The sequence below is a fragment of the Heterocephalus glaber genome, unplaced genomic scaffold (assembly GCF_053883595.1).
Source record: "Heterocephalus glaber isolate CG9 unplaced genomic scaffold, H.glaber_assembly_v1.0 deba00001504, whole genome shotgun sequence".
Classification (NCBI taxonomy): Eukaryota; Metazoa; Chordata; class Mammalia; order Rodentia; family Bathyergidae; genus Heterocephalus; species Heterocephalus glaber.
This window is the reverse complement of record NW_028258324.1, coordinates 27650324-27667544: the sequence shown is the minus strand read 5'-3', so window position 1 is coordinate 27667544 and position 17221 is coordinate 27650324. Positions and strand designations below refer to the sequence as shown.

General features: G+C 37.5%; 1 protein-coding gene across 1 annotated transcript; it reads left to right on the top strand.

Annotated features, from left to right (window-relative positions):
* The first annotated feature begins 9613 nt into the window (after nucleotides 1-9613).
* LOC101708237 (N-alpha-acetyltransferase 20-like) lies at nucleotides 9614-16730 on the top strand. The gene is made up of 2 exons (XM_021258574.2): nucleotides 9614-9672; nucleotides 16256-16730. The coding sequence occupies exons 1-2, from the start codon at nucleotides 9614-9616 to the stop codon at nucleotides 16728-16730; spliced, it is 534 nt and encodes a 177-aa protein (XP_021114233.2).
* Nucleotides 16731-17221: the final 491 nt, after the last annotated feature.

Genomic DNA, 17221 nt, shown 5'->3' with positions numbered 1-17221 from the left:
AGAGTTTAGATTCTGTAAGATGAGTAATTGTGGAGATGAGAGAGTGGCAATGGTAACACAACAGACTCAGTTTCTTAAGGCCACTGAACTGTGTATGCATATGTACTTAAAAATGGTTAAGATGGCCAGGGATTTAGCTCAATGGTTTCCCCACCTGCTGTGCAAACACAAGGACCCGAGTTCGATCCCCAGTACCAAAAAAAAAAAAAAATTGGTTAAGATGGTAAAGTTTATGTTATGTATTTTTTACAATTTATAAATAAATAGTTTCAAAAAGCAAAACACTGATACCTAGGCCCTCCTCCCAGAAATTCTGATTTAAATGGTCAGAGTATAGCCTGCACATGGGGATTTTTAAAAACTTGAAGAGATTCTAATGCACAGCCTTATTTTTTAAATTTTTTAAAATTAATTATATTGGAACATTTAAGGTATACAATATAATGACATTCATCATTGGAAATTTTCACCTTTACACAATCTCTCTTGGTTTTTATTTTTCCCCTTTCCCCTGCCCTCTCTTCAACCCCTCCACCCCTCCCTATTTACAAAAACTTTGTTTCCATTTTTTCTTTTTCTCTTATTAATTCCATTCCCTTCTTCACAACAAAGACTGTAAAAATCACTTGCCCACAGAGAAAGAATTGAATCTGGAATGAGAAAACCTGTGTTCTTCATCCTTTAACACCACATGAGTGCTTAAAACTTGCTGAATCTCAGGTTACTTCTTTATGTACAAACTTATATGACATGCCATGGTGATGTAAGAATTCATTTAAGTTAGTCTATAAGAAAGGATTTTAATCTTCAATAATCACAAAGCATAATTAGGTGAAAGAAAATAAAAAATATAAACAGAGACCATTTCTTCTTCTCTTTGCCATCTAGAAGCCCTTATGAGAGCCCCCAAGGTAAAATTAATTCTCCTCTCCTCTCCACAGAAGTCTTATAGAATTTACTTAGCATCCACTCCATAACAAAGTGATCTGTGGATACATCTGCCACCCCACAGACCTGGGCCTTTAAAAGGAGGCCTAGAATTTACCCTGCCTAATACACAGTGGGTGTTCAATAACCATTTGCTAAATACAGTTCAATTGCACTATTTAAGGGCACATAAACCTGATGCATTCAACACATTTCAAACAATAGGTCCCCATTACCAGGAGTTTCACTACTCCAAAGACAAGCTTATTTCCATAAATATTATGCAAATCAAAGATCAAAAATGATGATTCCCTCCTGGAAAAAAAGGGATGCTTCACTACATATACAAGATCACAGTCCAGACAAAGGCTCCACTGTTTTGATATCCGACCACTCACCCATCCTCTCTTATTTGGGGATGATATTGGTGCCCTTATAATAAACCTAAGAGGTTAGCCAAAATGAGCCTAAAATAATGACACACTTACTATAATGTAAAGGTAAAGGTATTTTTCTTGAGTTGTTAAGAGATACTGAATTAAAGCCATGATCTGGGCCAATCCTCCTAGTACACAACATCATCCAGTGTCAAGTTGCAAGGAGGGAGCAATAAAAGCCACTGATCCTTCCCCTCAGTTATTCCTCTTGTAATCAGTGCATTGTTTCAATATAAACAGCCAGAAATAGGTATATTTGTGTAATCTCATTTGGTCTTATAAACTCCAGCCAGGAAAATAAAATTGGGAAGAGATGGGGGGAAAGAAATTATCAATTTTTGAGTACCTGCTATGTGCTAGACCTTTTATTATCTTATCTATCTCATTACATCAGATAGTGTCTGTTCACAGATAACAGAAACACTGACTTAAAGTGACTTACCAAATGGAATTTATTTTCTTACATATTAAAAATAATGTCTGCAGATAGGAGCTACTGGCACTGAATCTAGGACTCTCTTGTTCATTCCCTTATTCAAATTGTCTCTTGGTCACAAGATAGGACTTCTAGCTCCAAACGTTACAGGCATGTTCAAGGCAAGGATGGAGGGAGGATGTTTCCCTCTTCATTTTTATCAAGAAAACAAATGCCTTAGCAGAAAGGAACCCTCATTGCCTTCTACCTATGTCTAACTTAGGCTGGGTTCTCTAGAGCCCAATTGATGGATTGTTTTCAGTGAAACTTGTAAGAGAATAAACGAAACAAGGTAGGCAGAGGAAAGAAGCTAGACAAAGATGTAGGTCCAGCTGAAACCTTATGTCAGCCTGATCCCACCACAGACCCAGTCTGTGCTAAGGTAAGAGGTTCTAGCTTTCAATTCCCCATAAGGGTCAGTCATGGATGCAGGTTACTTGCAGTATGGAATATGAAACCATATCAATGAACTTTTCAAACTCGGATATAGTAAAATTCTCTTATCTTGCAGTTTAAATGGATCTTTGTAACATTATGCATTAAATATTTGCAAAGTTTTGGCTCAAACCAAACAAAGTTAAGCAGGTCTTCCAAATGTCAGTATATTTCGTTATATAGTATTCAAAACCTACATTCATTAACATAACCACAAATACCATTGAAAAGTTGTTAAGTATTAGAAAAATATCAACCCTGTGGTGGTAGCAGATACAAGTTTTGGAAAATTCTAATTTTTGCATGTAGGCATAAATTTTATCATTGGTAGAAAATATTATCAGTTGGTTACCTTGAAGTAACAATCACTTAACTGGAGAAAACATCCACCAAATGCAAATGTCTGAATAACCATCATTTACCAATCATTCTTTTATATAAAATAGTGTTCTGGAGGGAAAGATCAAATTCAGCTCAAGGCTCAAACAATAGACAAGTCCTTATCCTCTGAACAATCACTGTACTTCAGGATGCCTCTGAAGTGCACACAACTGTGGGTAGAATAAAATAAGTGTGTTTATCAAAAATATTCTTAAATAAAACTGTTTTGCTTTTTTCCTGTGTGGCAATAAAGAACACTATAATACTCATACAGTCTGATGTCTCTGCCGTCCTTCACACCAAAGCACAAGCAGTCTCACTCATCTTTGTTTTTGCACCATCAATGCAAATGTTAGCACAATGAAAAAGGCAAGTGGCATCTTAGTATTGCTATGAAAATTCCTTTGATCTAGCTGACCCCTGAAAGAGTCTGGGGAACCTCCAGTGGTCTAGGGACTTATCTTTAAGAACCTTCCCCACCAGATAAACTTCAGCTTCCTGCCTATCAACTGGCTCCCAAAGTGGAAAAAGAGGCTGAACAATGCATATCCAGCTCTCTTTTTTAATCTCAACAATCAGAGTTAATTTTTTCCTCCCTTTTAGAAGAGTAAATTTGGGTTCCTGCCAGTATTAAAAATTTACTCAGTGTATTACTATGCATAAAACTTTGCTTGTAGCTTTTTAAATTGCTCAGTTTACCTATTAGATAACAACCTGCTTAAACTGTTTAGATAAAAAGAAACTTATTGTCTGGACCAAGAAGGGATACCTGATCCAATCTTAGGTAATCAAATGCTTTTCCCTAGGAGTCCAACATAGGTCTAATCGAATCCTGTACTCCAAACAGCAGATACTTGCCTTAGAGCCATTTAACCAATAAGTGTGGGGAAGTAGCTTCTTCTGGAGCAAAGAAAAAGTCTACCATGGGACAGATGCCTCCTTGACAATGTGCCTCCATCTTCTAGAATCCAGCATCAGAATTTTATTTTGACTCCCCAGCCCCATGCCAGGCAGTTAAGTTGGAACTGTCAATCAAAGCACACTTCTTCCCAAGCTGAAAAATCAGGTATTATTCCCTGGAATCCAAGCCTTGAGCTAAGTGGCTATGAGTCTGAAAATGAATTATCATCCACCCTAAAAGCTGCTCCAAAGAGACTATCTGGTAGTTCTTGCCACCTGATCTCTAGTTCTGTTCAAGATCATATTCATCCACTTTTATTGAATTACTCCATATCCTTCAAATAAAATCCCTTTGCTGAAATCAGCCAACATCTATTTCTGTTGCTTGCACCAAATGAATCTAATTGATATTTCCCCAAAGACAATTTGCATGCTCTAACCTAGAAAGCATAAACTGCCTACAACTCCCCAAATGACAATTTTTTAGGCTTGAAAATGCTAAGATCAGCCAGGCACCTATTATGCTTCTTAGAGAACCAAGATCAGGGACTTGTGCATATTTTCATGGCTGCTGCATTCATTTCCATACGGAATACTGATAGACCATAAAAAGTCTTACCACAGTCATTTCTTGGGGAAGTCATGATATTTCCAAGCCACAGACCATAATAAGTCTTTCTACAGTCATTTCTTGGGGAACTCATGATATTTCCAAGCCACATGACATAACCTTTTCAAATTATTATTGATAAGGCAACACTGTTTGCTGGATAGTACGCTGAGAAAATGAGAATTTATGCATTGATCCCATGGAAGACTAAGCCCAGATCAACCCATTAGGTTATTTAAGTATCATGGAAAGCACCATTCAGAGAAGCTGGAGACACTCCTGTTGAACTCCTGCTGAGATTACTATTATCTTGATAGCACTGGCCAGACTGTGTACTTGCTGATGTCTCTACCAACTCTCCACAGTTAGCACCATCAAGCTTCTTGTCACTAGACACAGTTAGATGCAGTAGAACTGGAAACACACACACTAGCCCTCAGGGTCAAGCAAATGTCCCATACATAGGGATCATAAACTCAGATGGAAAATAGCAGGCTGGTGGGACAGTGACAAACTGAAGAGCTCATGCCTCATTTCAAGAGATGATGCTGACCCTCCACTCCGGACATTTGAAGGCTGCCAAGAAAAATGGATTTGGGAGCTGGATTTGAACTGTGGGCAATCAGTTTATTATAATTGGCCTAAAAGGTATCTTTAAAGAACACTCACGAGAGCTACATTTAAATGCCAGGTGTAGTTGTGCACTTTGTCAAACACTCTCTCATTCAATATTCACAGTAATCTTACCAACTGAGTGAAAATATCATCATTGTTCACTTATAAAAAAAGATCAAACATTTTAAGTACCTATCTCATGTTACACAGCCAACAAATAGTTTTGCCGGCCTTTGTTCCCAGGTATGTCTAAAGCCCTTATTTTTTCATGATAACCCAACGGTGAAATTTCTACATTGTACAGGTAGATATTTTGTTTGGCCCTCAAACCTTTATAAAAAGCTTTAATTTATTACAAACATTTAATAATCAATAATTAAAAACCGGGATCCCACTTTAGAGGCAAACAAAATATTGGGTTCAGGGGCAATTCTGGCAATCCTAGAATAGCTAGCAATCTTGGACAAACAGCTCCCGTTGGCACTGTCCCTGGGGCTAGTTGGTGGCTTTCCCCCTCTCCTGGGGCCCAGCTTCCCTTATCACATCCTACTGATTCATCTCAGCTGGCTTCATTCACTGACTTTTTTCACCTGGCCCTCGTGGCTATTCCAGTTTGTCCCACATGCCCTTTGGTCCAGCCTGTTTTTTCCATCCCAGACAAAGGGAAGCTGTTACATTCTCTTTTAGCTTCCCTGAGCAGGAAGTCTACAAACTACTGGCAAATGAAGCACAGAAAATTTGCCTGTAGGGTTCATTTGAATTATGTGCCTGGGGCAATGTTTAGGATTTGAATACTACTTTAATCAAGGTATTCAAAGTCAGTATGTTTTTCCTTTCTATTTCTGAACAGAAGAACATGCCATCTTCATTCAGATTTTACTCTTGCAAATAGCCGTTTTCACAGAGGTCTCACTGAAGAGGCACAGAAGTGTATTGGTAGGACACATGACTGCTTTGAACTTGAAGTCAACACACAGACCTACCACTGCAACACCTGTCGACTTCAAGCAAGCAAAATCAATACTGTGCTTCCTCACCAGTTGCAAATTCTAAAAGCTAAAAAAAGTCACCTTCAATAATATCTAATATCCCCAAATTGAGTCTGAAAGTACCAAGCATCATTTTTATCTATATAAGAGCTTATAGGCAAAAAGAGAAGCATACACATGTACATACACATACTGATGACTAGTTTTGCCTCACTTCCTCCAAATTCTTTCTTTCATGCCACTTCCCCTTGAGCAGTCATGTATTCAGTCTGCATTATATTATTTTATATGTGTGGATATATTAACTCTTAGAATTATAGAATAAATGTTGGAAGGAACTTAAAGGATTATTTAATCCAGGCCTTTAATAGATAAAAAAATTGAAACCGAGAAAATGTAAATGATTTGCCCCAAATCACAAAGATAGCTGGTAAATGGTACATTTGACCCCCATACCATGGTCTTTGGAATCCAGTGTGCATCTATTTATTATACATTCTCCCAAGCACTCTCTAAAAATGGTGTGGCTTGGTTATGATGTCTGTAATTTACTTTTAAATATTTGAGCTCTGATGGTATGATGTAAGTATGTGCTTATTAGTTTTAATCTATACCCTAGGAATAGTTGGTTGCCCTAATCAAGACTTCATAGCTAACATTTAATCAAAATGCCACACACCAGAGAGGATTGTCACAAGTCCTACCTTCAATCAACACAAGAAGCACTGCTAATTATAATAAATGTTATTAATAGACTTTCACTGGTAAGATTAATGACTGGGTAATTAACATAATGAATACTGTAAATGGACTCCCATTGGCAGAATATCACCATACTATTCAGTGTAAAATGAGTTAGAGATATTCCACACCTTTTCACCAGGCTGAAACCTTCACTGTGCTCATAAAGATAGCACCCAGGCCTAAATCCAGTTCTGATTTCAGAGGATTCTGGCTGGCAGTTACCATTATAGGATTAACTAAATCAGATGAATTCTTTTTTTGGGGGGGTACCAGGAATCGAATTCAAGACCTTGTGCTTGCAAGGCAGGGGTGGTGGCACTGAGCTAAATCCCCAGCCCCAGATGAATTCTTTATACAAAGTGTGGTTAAAACCCTTACAGAAAAGAAGTCTGAGACTTCCTAAGATTTACAGATCAGGTTTTATGAACTGTTCTTGAAACAACTAATTAATAGCTGCTTATTTAATAAATGTTCATATGTGTATAGAATTTGGGTGAAGACTTGCTTTGAATATAAACTAGTTACAGTGAGATTGTCAGGAAGCATCCACAATTACTTACCTGTAAAATTGATGGCTACTGACATTTATCAAAAATATTCTAATAGTAGTGAATGACTGTTATGAATTGAATTGTGCCCCCCCCCAAATCCGTATGTCAAAATCCTAACACCTAAGTGCCTCACAATGTGACTCTGTATGGAAACAGAAGCTTTGCAGAGGTGATCAAGTTAAAATGAGGTCATTAGAGTAGGCTCTCTCCAATATGAATGGGATCCTCCACCGGGTATAATGGGAAATTTGGAGACAGGCATAGGGAGAACACCATGTGAACATAAGGCAGAGATCAGAGTGATGTGATTACAAAGCAAGAAACACAAATATTGCTAGCAAACCACCAGAAGCTAGGGTTAGATTCTGCCTCATGGGGCTCAGAAGAAACTAGCCCTTGTCAACACCTTGATCTTGGACTTCTAGCATCAAAAACTATGAGACAATAGTGAAATTATTGTTAGTGTGTGTGTGTGTGTGTGTGTGTGTGTGTGTGAGAGAGAGAGAGAGAGAGAGAGAGAGAGAGAGAGAGAGAGAAAGAGGTTGGGGAGTGAACCCAGGGCCACTGAGCTACATCCCTAGCCCTTTTTACTTTGGAGACAGGTTCTCAGTAGGTTGCCCAACTGGCCATGATCTTGTGATCCTTCTACCTCAGCCTCCTGAGTAGCTGGGGAATACAGGCATGTGACACTACATCCACCTCTAGACTATTGTTTAAGACACTAGTTTGTGTTATCTTTTTATGGCATCCCTACCAAACTAATACAATGATCAAATGGATTTAGGTCTATTTGCAAAAATCTTCAATAATTGTTCAGACTCATGGGCCCAATTTCATAAGGGTCATAAATAGCTGCTAAGCTACACTTTTGTATCCCTACTTAAAAATCTATCCAATAAACATTGTGATGGAAAGATGAGGCTCCAACACAACCTGAGACCACTGTCAATACTCTTGAAAAAAACCTGGAATTAAAATGTGTCCATTGTGTCATTGCAACACGAGAGCCAGTATACACCAAAGGGAACTACGGAGGTCTTCATAGGAGGATGTTAGAAAGTACTTATAAGATTCAGGCTTGGACCTATTTGGGGGAAAGTTAAAGGAAACAGAGATGTGCTCTTAATTAGATTCTGTCAGGAAATGGGTGATTCTATTACTGGAAATTTTAATTCCCATTTAAAATGCAGAGGAACAAAGTGAAGCTAAAGCTGTAACTGGTAAAGAAGCAATAGTCATTCACAAAAGCCCTGACAGGGCAATGATTTGTGGTTTGGATGGTGTTCTTTATGTGTGCACTCAGATATAATTATGGAGTCATTTGTTTTTATCTTCCTGTATGACTGTCACAAGGCTCTCTGGCATGAGGTTGGTGTTCTTTGAAGATGTTGGGGCTCAATAGAACAACAAAATTCGGGTTGTGAGTGCCAGGATAGTCCCAAGCAGGTCCTGAATTTCCCTTTCTCACCAGTGAGCAAGCTTAACAGCACTCTCAGTAGGGCAATTAACCCTCACTGAATGTTACACTTACTAATGTGAGGCAAGAAGCATACCACCTCACCTCTATAGTACTCATGCCAAAACAGAAAAACACTGAACCTGAACCTAATGAGGCCTCAGCACCAGCACTATCTAATAGAAAGACAAACTACAGGTATCATTTGCAACTTTCCAATAGTCACATCAAAAAAGCAAAACTGAAAGTAAAATTAAAATTAATTTTAAATATATTTTAATATGTCCTAAATATAATTGAATGAATGATCAATACTACAAGGTAATATAACATTGTACAGTCTTTTTTCATAATTGTCTTTGGAATCGTGTGTATATTTTATACTCACTGCACATCTTGATTCAGATCAACCACATTTAAAATGCTCAATCACCACAGGTGGCTGATGGCCACCTAGGGTCACCACAATTCCAGACACAAGTCCCAGTTTACTAGGAGTATGAGAAATAGAGTAAGCCTGGCTCCATCAAAGGACACAATTTGCCTAAAATTGATTTTGTAAAATCAAAACACAAACACAAAAAGCTTACTTTCTTCAATAAATAAATGGCAAAGGAGAATAAAAAAGTGGGATAATTTTTATAGATTGAAAGATTCCGTAGGTACATGTTAATCAAATGTAATCTGTGGTCTCTGCTTGAATCTCTTTTTCAATTCGGCCTGGCCTTGAACTTGCAATCCTCCCCCCTGTCTCCCAGAGTGCTGGATAATATACATATGCCACCACACTCAGCTCCTGATTGAACCTCGATTTGAAAAAACAAACTAAAGACATTCTTGTAGTCAACCGGGCAAATAAATATCAGAGATAGTTTTTTAGATGATATTAATAAATTATTGTTGCTTTTGTTAGCTATGCTATTATTGTGGTTACATTATAGCAAAAAGTCCTTATTTGTTAAATACATAGGATAAAATATATGTAAAATAATATATCTGAAATTTTTTTAATTCTAGCAAAAAAAAATAGGAGGGAAGTAGATAAAAGAAAAATGGGGTGGCTAACCTGCTTCACTGCTGGCAGAGCTGCACAATGACCACGCTGCAGGCGTTCACCTGTGATGACCTCTTCTGCTTCAACATCAACTTGGATCCACTTACAGAAATTTTTTTACATTAATTTCATTTTTTTAAAATTAATTTTATTGGTACATTTTAGGTATACACTATAATCACATTCATCATTGTAAATTTGCACCTTTACATAATCTCTCTTGGTTCTTATTTTTTCCCCCTTCCCCTGCCCTCCCTTCAACCCCTCCATCCCTCCCTATTTACAAAGACTTTGATGCCATTTTTTCATTTTCTCATATTAATTCCATTCCCTTCTTTCCTTTCCCCTACCCCTCCCATTTTCTCTTCCCCTTTGCCCCTTTTCTTATTTCACATTATCTATTATACATTTTAGGCCTTATTTACACTTTCAGTTTCTCATATGAGAGAAACTGTTTGGTCTTTACAAATGTGTCCTGTTTATTTCACTTGAGAGTATCACCTCGGGCCGGGGATTTAGCTCAGTGGTTCTGGAGCCTGCCTTGCAAGCACAAGGTCCGGAGTTTGATCCGCGGTACCAAAAAAAAAAAGAGTATCGCCTCAATATGAATCCATTTAGCTATAAATGTCTCTAATTTCTCATTTTTTATGGCTGAGTAGTACTCCATTTTGTAAAAAAAAAAAAAAAAACCCACATTTTCTTTATCCAGTCTCCATTTGATGGGCAATTGGGCTGCTTCCAAATTTTAGCTATTACAAATTGGGCTGCTATGAACATGGGTGCACATGTATCACTGTGATATGATTCTTTTAATTCTTTGGGGAAGATCCCCAGCAGGGGTATAGCTGGGTCAAATGAGACTTCTAGTCTTAGTATTTTGAGGTGTCTCCATACTGATTTCCACAGTGGTTGTACCAGTCTAAATTCCCACCAGCAGTGGAGCAGTGTTTCTCTTTCCCCACAGCCCCGCCAGCATTTGTTATTGGTTGATTTCATGGCAGCAGCCATTCTTTCCGGGGTGACATGGAATCTCAGCGTTGTTTTCATTTGTATCTCTTGAATGACCGGTGATGTTGAACATTTTTTCATATGTTTATTTGCTATTTCTACTACTTTGTCTGAGAAATGACCGTTCATTTCAGATGCCCATTTTTGCACTGGGTCTTTAAATTTGGGAGGTCTGATTTTTTTTTTTTAAGTTCTTTATTGATTCGAGATAGTAGACCTTTGTCTGAGGAACAGTAGGTGAACATTTTCTCCCACATTGTGGGTTGTCTCTTCACACTGCTGGTGGTTTCTCTTGCTGTGCAGAAGCCTTTTAGTAAGAAGAGATCCCACTTGTTGATTATTTGTGCTAGTTCACAGGCAACTGAGGTTTTGTTCATAAAATATTTTGCTACACCAATATATTCAAGAATTCTACCTAACTTCTGTTCCAGCTGGTTCAGCGTTTCTATTTTAATATTTAGATCATTAATCCATTTTGATTTTAGTTTAGTGCATGGTGAAAGATATAGGTCAAGTTTTAATCTTTGGCAAGCTGAAACTCAATTTTCACAGCACCATTTATTAAAGAGGCTATATTTCCTCCAGTGAGGGTGTTTGGGTCCTTTATTGAAGATGAGGTGGCTGAATGTGTCTGGAGTTGTTTCTGCATCTTCTAATCTGTTCCAGTGGTCCTCTGGTCTGTTTCTTTGCCAGTACCATGCTGTTTTTATCACTGTAGCTTTGCAGTATAGTTTCAAGTTGGGGGTTGTGATACCCCCTGCCATGTCTCTGTTGCCTAGAATTGCTTTTATTATTCTAGGTCTCAACTTATTCCAAACAAATTTTCTCAAGGTCCATGAAGTATGCTGCTGGAATTTCAATTGGGATTGCATTGAATCTATATAGCAGTGTTGAAAGTATGGCCATTTTCACTATGTTGATTCTTCCTACCCGGGAGCAAGGGATGTCTTTCCATTTTCTGATATCGTCTTCAATCTCTCTTTTCAGAGTGCTATAGTTTTCAGAGAAAAGGTCTTTGATTTCATTTGTTAGGTTAATTCCTAGGTACTTCAGTTTTTTGGATGCTATTGTGAAAGGAATTGTTTGCCCTATTTCTCTCTCAGTGAGTCTGTTTTTCCTTGTAGAGGAACACTATTGATTTTTGTGTGTTGACCTTGTATCCAGCTACTTGACTGAATTTGGTTATTAAGTCTAGAAGACTTTTGGTGGAGTTCTTGGGGTCTTCTATATAGAGGATCAAGTCATCTGCAAATAATGACAATTTGAATTCTTCATTTCCTGACTTTATTCTTCTTATTTCTTTCTCTTGTCTAATTGCTGTGGCTAATGTTTCCAAAACTATATTGAACAGGAGTGGTGATAGTGGACATCCTTGTCTTGTTCCTGATTTTAGTGTGAAGGATTTCAGTTTTTGACCATTTAGTATAATATTGGCTGGTGGTTTTACATAGATGGCTTTCATCACATTAAGGTAGAGGCTGTCTATTCCAATTTTTTGTAGGGTTTTCATCATAAATACGTATTGGATTTTTTCAAGTGCTTTTTCTGCATCTATTGAGATGGTCATATAGTTTTTGTCCTTGGCTCTATTGATATAGTGTATTACATTGATTTGCATATGTTGAACCATACCTGCATCCCTGAGATGAATCCCACTTGGTCAGGGTGTGTGATCTTCTTGATGATCTTCTGCATTTTATTTGCCAGTATCTTATTAAGGGTTTTTGCATCTATGTTCATTAGTGAGACTGGCCTATAGTTCTCTTTTTCGGTTGGATCTTTCTGTGCTTTGGGGATCAAGGTGATGCTTGCTTCCAGGAATGAATCTGGGAGTATTGCTTCCCTTTCAATTTCATTGAAGAGTTTAAACAGTATGGCAGTAGTTCCTCTCAAAATATCTTGTAGAATTCAGCAGTGAAGCCATCAGGACCCAGGCTTCTCTTAGTTGGTAAGTTTTTAATTACATTTTCAATTTCATTGGTTGATATTGGGTTGTTCAGAATTTTTAGGTCTTCTTTGTTCAACCTTGGTAATTCATATGTATCTAGGAATCTGTCCATTTCTTCTGTTTTCCATCTTACTGGCATGTAGCTTCTTCTTCTTTTTTTTTTTTTTTTTTTTTTTTTGCTTTAGACATGATTTTTAAAATTTTTTTTCCCATTAAGTTTATTGATACATTTTCAGTATAAAATACAGTTACATTCATCATTGGGATCTTGTACCATTACATGAGCCTCTTGGTTCTTTTTTTTTCCCCTTCCCTTGCCCTCCCTTCACCCCCTCCACCCTTCCCTATTTGCAAAGACTTTGTTTCCATTTTTTTCCTTTTCTCATATTTTTTCTTTTCTCTTTTTTCCTTTCCCCTACCCCTCCCACTTCCCCTGTTCCTTTAGACCTTTACTTTCTGTTACATAATACCAATTATACATTTTTAAAATTACAATATCAAGATCTAGGAGATATTACCACAGATTTTACGGAATTTAAAAGGATATAGAAAGTGTATTTCAAAAATCTGTTTTGAAATAAATTTGATAACTTCTAAGAAGTACCTTGGAGGCCAGGGATTTAGCTCAGTGGTTCCAGTGCCTGCCTCACAAGTGCAAGGTCCCGAGTTCAATCCCCAGTCCAAAGAAAAAAAAAAAAAAAAAAAAAAGTACCTTGGAAGACAAATTAATGAAACTGACTCTGGAGGAAATATAAAATTTGAATAGCACCTATTAAGGAAAGTATATTCCTAGCTTGAAAACCTACCTATATGACAACAACAGGCTCATATACATTTTAACTGATAAATTATATCAAATAATTAAAGCAGAAGAAAGAAGGAACACTTCTCCCCTCATTTTAGGAACTCAACATTGTGCTAATCCTAAAACTGGATAAAGATAATAGAAGAAAAAAGTATGAACATAGATAGAAATTTGTTTAACAAAACAAACTATTAGAAGTCAGATTTGGCAGTATATGGAAAGTGGTTTTATTATAGGGATGGCAGTGTTGGTTCAGCATTGGAAGATCCACCCCCAAAAGTTATCATTTTAACAGAGGAAAGGAAAAAGCTATATGATCCTGTCACTAGTTGGAGAAAAAGTATTGGACTAAATTCCACAGCTGTTCATGGTAAAAGCTATCAGGAGATTAGAAGTAGAACAGAACCTTCTCAACAGATCAAAGACATGTACTCCACACTTCCAGCGAGAATGCCTTCTATGAATGGAGACGATACAATGCTTTCTCCTTAAGATGGGGAACAAGGGCAGATAGGCTTTACTCTTTATCTGTCCATTAAACTTTGAAACCTAGGCCCCACCAAAATAGTCTGGCAATAAAATGACACAATTAGGATAGGATTGGCAAGGTAGAAGCAAAATCTTTATATGTAGATGAAATGATCATCTACAGAGAAAATACTAAGAAATCTCTAGGAGCCCCTAGAACTTGTATTTGAATTTAGCAGGATTAGAAAACACAAGGTATATATAAAAATTCAGGTCTGTGTATACTTGCTATAAATGAAGAATTGGATATTGAAATTTAAAAGTTATGTAGGAGTACAAAGGACCTAGGAAACTTTTAAAAAAAACAAAAACAGTGTTGGAAGACGTTTAATACCTAATTTTAAGACTTCTTCTAAAGCCACAGTAATGAAGGCAGTGTTGGTGTAAGGAAAGACATATAGATCATTGGAATAAAACAGAGAATCTAGAAATAGAACCACAAATATATGATCCACTGAGTTTTGAAAGATTATTTAACATTAGCATTTCATAGAATATAAACTCAATTCAAGAGCCGAGGAAGAGGTAGTGTTTTCAGCAAATGACACTAGAACACCTGGTATCCGTATATAAAAAATTAGCCTCAACCCTTTTTTTCCATACATGAAAATAACTTGAAGGGATCTATGAACCTAAATATGCAAGCCTAAAAGTATAAAACTTCAAGAAGAAATTATAAGGGAAAATGTTTATGAATTCAGGGTAGGCAAGAACTACCTAGTATACAAAAAGACATGACGTATAAAAGAAAAAAATTGATAAATGAGATTCTATCAAAATTTAGAATTTTAAATGACATTATTAAAATGAAAAGTAGTCCTTAAACAGACCATATTTGCAATGCATATAACCTATGACCAGAATATATAAAGAACTCTTACAGCTCGTCAATAGACAACCCAATTAAAAAGTAGACATAAGAAGATGATAAATAGCCAGTACAGCACAAGGAAATATGTGCATCTCTAAAATCAGAAAAATACTAACCAGTACAATAACAAGATTGAATTATACACTCATTAGGGAGATGAAGTTAAAAGCTTTAAAAGCCTTGTCATGACTTTTTCTTTTTGTTGGATTCTCCCCCTTTGCGTTTAATTTGTCACGCCCAGTGGATTCATTCTGCTGGGTTTCCTGGGGTTGTGATCCTCATTGTCTTTTCCTAGGGTATTGTCTAAAATTTTTTGGAGTGCTGGTTTGATATTTATGAAGTTCTTGAGGTTCTCTTTTTCATGAAAGTATCTTATTTCTCCATCCATTTTGAAAGAGAGTTTTGCAGGGTCCATCAATCTGGTTTGGAGGCTGTTTTCCTTTAGGGCTTGAAATACATCACTCCAAGCTCTTCTTGCCTTGAGGGTTTGCATTGAGAAGTCTGCTGTGATTCTGATGGGCTTTCCTTTGTATGTGATTTGTTTCTTTTCTCTCACTGCTTGTAGAATTTTATTCCTCTGTTGGATTTCTGGAATCCTAACTATTATATGCCTATGTGTAGATTTTTTTTGATCAAGGCTAGCTGGAGTCCTATATGCCTCACTTATCTCTATGTCAAGTTCTTTTCCCCTCCTTGGGAAGTTTTCTGCCACCACTTCTGTGAACAGTTTTTTTATGTCATCTGCACTCTCTCCTCTTTCTTCATTGACTCCAATCAGTCTTATGTTATTCTTCTTTGCATCATCTAGCAGCTGCTGGATTGATTTCTCATGCTCCCTTATAATTTTGAAGCAATTTTTCTTTTCCTGGTCATTAATTGCAATCTTTTCTTCTATATCTGAAATTCTATCCTCACATTGGTTCATTCTGCTGCACAGACTTTCAGTGGAGTTTTTCATGTCCTGGAAATCTGTTTGCATCTGTTTTATGGATTCCATTTCTTTCCTCCTTTGGGATTCCATCATATTCCTCAGATCCTCTATTTTTTTATCTGTGTCCTCTCTAGATTTATTAATTATGTCTTGCACCATGAGCAAAATCTTTGCTGTTATCTGAGTAATTATTTCTGATTTCATTTTTCCCAGATCCTCTTTTGTTGCCAGTTCAGAGAGTCCAGGTGATTGAGTATCAGATTGTTCCATCTCATTTCCCTTTGGGGTTGCTTTAGGTGATCTGGAAGTCTGGTTTTCAGACTTGTTTACATGTCTTCTTACTTCAAGGGGGGAGTGCAGGGGAGAGGGTGTGTGCTGCTGGTGCCCACGCAGCTCACCTCCTTGGCACTGGTGGTGGCTCTGCTCCTAAGTACTGGGTCTTGGGAACCTCCCTTACCCATGCCTCCTGGATCCTGTTCCCAGCCCCTAGACACAACCTTCCTCGAAAAAGAAAAAAATAAAAGTAGCACAAGGGCAGCCAGGCAGTGCAGCTCAGAATTCCCTGCAGGGCCACTCATTCCCCCAGATTCTCCACTTACAGAAACTTATGGGATTCCTTTTTACTTACAGTACCTCACCCACTGGCCAGAGTATTTCATTCTTCCGGAGGCCCCTGGCAGAAAATTAATCGGTTACATCATGGGCAAAGCAGAAGGCTCTGTTACAAGTGAGGAGTGGCATGGCCATGTTACAGCACTGTCTGTCGCTCCTGAATTTCAGCACCTTGGTTTGGCTGCTAAGCTAATGGAGTCACTGGTGGAGATTTCAGAGAGAAAAGGTAGATTTTTCATTGATCTCTTCGTCAGAGTGTCTAATCAGTTTGCAGTCAACATGTACAAGCAGCTGGGCTACAGTGTGCACTGGACGGTCATAGAGTACTACTCAGCCACCAGTGGGGAGCCAGACAAGGATGCCTACAATATGAGGAAATCACTTTCCAGGGACATGGAGAAGAAATCCATCATCCTGTTACCCCATCTGGTGAGGATTGAAGACACTGAATAAGCTTGGGCAGTGGTTCTTAGGCAGATAGATGTCCCAGGTAGTTTATGGATGGTATTATTTTCATTGGATGATCTTGGAGCTCTTAGATTAGGAAAAAAGTAATCACTTAGGTCTTAAAAACTTCAAAAAAATACAGGTTATAAAGTTTATTTTAAATCTTGTTTCCAGTTATCAGTATCACACTCATTAAAGCTGTATACAATAATGAAATTCAGTCAAGGCTACTAGGTCACTAGGACAGTTCCACTGTCATCATTCAAAATGTCCACTGTGTGCCAGGGAAAAGACTTGCTCCAAACACCTCCTAAATTCTGTGCCTGAGAACCACTGCTGCATATATAGATTTATATTTGAATTTTGTTTTGAATTGTCAATTGAAGCTTTAAAAGCATGTATGAAATGTATATATCTAAGATATCTAATAAAAGCCATTGCTGACTGAAAAAAAATGGCAGCATTTTTGATAAATGATGGGTCATGGATGCTTACTG

Coding starts and splice junctions, on each gene's coding strand:
- LOC101708237 (XM_021258574.2), top strand. CDS start 9,614: ATGACCACGCTGCAGGCGTTCACCTGTGATGACCTCTTCTGCTTCAAC. Junction 9,673..16,255: donor TGCTTCAACATCAACTTGGA/TCCACTTACAGA, acceptor TCCCCCAGATTC/TCCACTTACAGAAACTTATG.